General features: G+C 34.7%; 1 protein-coding gene and 1 long non-coding RNA gene across 2 annotated transcripts in view; one reads left to right on the plus strand and one right to left on the minus strand.

The window, feature by feature from the left end:
• The window catches only part of LOC107674091 (spermatogenesis-associated protein 17-like), a 30,801-nt gene that overhangs the window by 8,461 nt on the left and 19,095 nt on the right, over positions 1-3,245 (plus strand). Inside the window, exon 6 of the mRNA XM_016467974.1 lies at positions 2,015-2,138. Within this exon, the coding sequence (XP_016323460.1) occupies positions 2,015-2,138 (124 nt within the window). The remainder of the gene's footprint in view (positions 1-2,014; positions 2,139-3,245) is intronic.
• Positions 2,263-3,245, minus strand: part of LOC107674093 (uncharacterized) — an 82,161-nt gene continuing 81,178 nt past the window's right edge. The window contains exon 3 of the long non-coding RNA XR_001632478.1: positions 2,263-2,557. This is a non-coding gene — a long non-coding RNA (uncharacterized LOC107674093). The remainder of the gene's footprint in view (positions 2,558-3,245) is intronic.

Here is a 3,245-nt window from a genome sequence, read left to right on the forward strand (position 1 = left end):
AAAAAAATGGGTCAATTCCGACTTTGCTATGACAATCTGGCGTTTAGTCTGAATCTGCTACTGTAAGTGTGTTTTCTTAATAGTTTTAAGTATTTGCTATTGACTGTTCAAATGTGGAGTTTTGCGCCGTGTAGAGTATCCGTCGTGTGTGTGAGGGGAACAGGTTCACATCACAGTGGAGTCAGCTTTCTTAATCGCGGCTTGTGTACTGCAAATACATACGAGCATCATCACTGTCTGTCACACGACTTTGTTCTGTCTTTACATTTATGTTGAAAGCTGAAGCTCGCGATTATGGAAAGGGGTGTTACATTTCCGACGCGTGCTTGTGGTGTTCGGCCAATCACAATGCACTGGGTCAGCTGGCCAATCAGAGCAGACTGTGCTTGTCGGAAGGAGGGGCTTTGTAGAAAACGGCGCGTTTGACAGAGGCAGGGCATAGAGGAACTACAATAATGTACAGTATTTGAAAACTGATTTTTTTTTCTCCCTTCAGTGTTATTTTAAAATCACTATTGTATATTATCACTATTGAGATACTACTGTAGTTTTTATAAATATTTTTATTCTTTTTTTCCGTATTTTCTGTTCTGTTATTTTAATTTTAATTCATGTTTTTGTAATTCTTTTATAATTTGTCAGTTTTATTCGTTTTGTTTTGTTTGTTTTTCTAATATTTCTATATAGTTTATATTTTAAAGTTTTTATAATAGTATTTTTTATTTTATTTTATTTTATCAAGTTAAACTAAATAAAAGTGAGAAATGTTGCCTTGGCAACTAGCTGCAATTAAATAGTTGAGTAAAAAACTTTATTTCACTTAACGGTTATTTCATTTCAAGTAAAATAAATGCTTTTTATGTTTTTTTTAGTTGTAATAAGTAATAATAACCCTGTGTTGTTCATATATCAAACAAATTATTAAAAAAAGAATATATATAAACACACAATGCTGTCATATTTATATACATATTTAATGTATTGTTGATAATGAATATCTTTCTACATATTATTACTATTATTAATAAATATGTGCGTATGCACGTTGCAAAAAAGACATTAAGCTAACTAATAGGCTAGACTGAAGTCTGCAATAAACGGCTTGTATTTTTGACTGAATACTTCATGCCTAGCTGTTGATAGGTAAGGGTGATCAGCACCTGGTGGATTCTACAGTAAGTGGATGCAATTCAGTGGGCGCAGGGTGCTTATAGCTGTGTGTTGTATAAGGACACACAAAGGTCATCTGTGTTAGCTGCTCCCATGTCTCCCTACTGGCCCATCAACACTAATGAGGTTTATGTGTTACCCCAGCCTTCTCTTAGACACAGATCGAGATCCCCTTCCACGGTTACAAATCTATTTGGCTTTTGTCCACTACAGTGCAATTAATAATAAGCGGGAGATATAGGTTAGCAAAGGTCACACAGACAGCGTGATGCCACACGAAAGAAGCCGAGGCTGGTCAGACAGCGTTGCAAACATTGCAACCTCAGACCACAGAAAACACACTCACAGCCCAGACTACTCTGCATATTTGATTTATTTTGCGATTTACTTTGACGAAGAGGAAATGGTAGAGAAAAGTGCATCATATGAAAAGTGAGGGGATTTTTAAAGGTCAGTATACAGAGCAAAATAACTATGTAACAGGGAGTATTTTGTGTATTTTATGTTCATTATTTTTTTTTATGCTTAATCTGGCACAGGCATAAATGTAGTGGTAGAAAATATAAACATAAATGAACATGCACACACATGCTCAACAATGCTCCTTATGTATTATCATTTTCATAGAACAGAAATACAATTTTGCAAAAGTCTGTCATGCGACAGTATGAAATAATAACAAGAATTCAGATTGTCGTACCATCATTTTGTCAGCCAAGCTGTTCTTTTGAACAGCCCACAAAAGTGTTGAACATCGTCTGATGTCATGGGACTAAGACAAGAGTTTACAGAAGTGTAAGTTGGAAAAACTGTGGGTTTATGTGTACTGTTCTCTGCTTCGCAGGAGAGACCTGGAGGAATTTGCAGAGCTCCAGAGGAGAGAGAGAGAACGGATCATTCTGGAAAAAGAGGAAAAAGAGAAAAACATCCAGGCTGAGAGACTCCACTTCCTCCTGAGCACTAAACAGGTCAGTGGCGAATCAATGAGATGGATATGTGCGTATATCCAGCATACATATATGTGCATTTATTTGAGGTCACAGAATGAAAAGGAACTGTGTCGGTATGGAGTATGAAGACGTTTATTCTTACAGCAGGGCTCCTAACCGCTGCAATCATCTGCTGATATATATATTCTTTTCAGAAATCCCTCTGACTATAATGTGTCTTGATAATTATGATGAAGTGCTCTGGCTGTTGTTGATTCAGCATCAGTGCGGGGTGAGCAGATATTTTATTTTGTGGCCTCTCCTTCATGCTTTTATGGTCATCACAGCCTCCTGTGGCCACACCGCTCATGCCCATGTTCCTGCTCTGGTCACTGGAAGCTTAGTGCCAGCCACACCACGAACAGGGCAAGAGGACATTACTGCCAGCTGCCAGCAGTCTGAGGAAGGAAACCAAAAAAGAATACACATCAGCTAATGGACAACAGATGCGAGGGACCACATTCTAGTTAAAAGATGCTTTAGAGGGAGATAAGGAGAAAAAGAGGGGCGTGTGGGAAGGGGATACTGGGATTGACTAGTTTACCAGTCTCCAGATTAATTTTCTTCCCTTTTTTGTCCCATTGAAATTATTTAGATTTTTTTTTTTTATAAAATTAAATTTATTTGTTATTTTTATAAAAATAAAAGTATTATATAAAATTATTTAGAAAAAAATCTGATTATTAGAAGTATTTATATACTGACAAAAATATTTTGTAAATATAATTCATATAGCACCAGGGTATTCAACAAAGGAAAAGGCCAGTGGACTGCAAGAAAAAAACATTTAGAATAAAAAAAAAAAAAAAAATACATATCTGTTTGAAATAAACTAATGATCGGATAAAGATTTTATAATTTAATACGTGTTAAAATAATGTTTTAAATGATTATGATTAGTAATGAATGGTTAAATAAAAATAATATAATTTTGGGGTTGGTAATATTTGTTTTAAAGTTTTTGAAGTCTCTTATGCTCACCAAGGCTTTAATTTAAACAAAACAGTAATATTGTGAAACATTTATTAGTATCATCAATGTTATTATATTATATTATATTATATTATATTATATTATATTCTATTA

This window comes from Sinocyclocheilus anshuiensis, unplaced genomic scaffold (assembly GCF_001515605.1).
Source record: "Sinocyclocheilus anshuiensis isolate Anshui unplaced genomic scaffold, SAMN03320099.WGS_v1.1 scaffold544, whole genome shotgun sequence".
NCBI lineage: Eukaryota > Metazoa > Chordata > Actinopteri > Cypriniformes > Cyprinidae > Sinocyclocheilus > Sinocyclocheilus anshuiensis.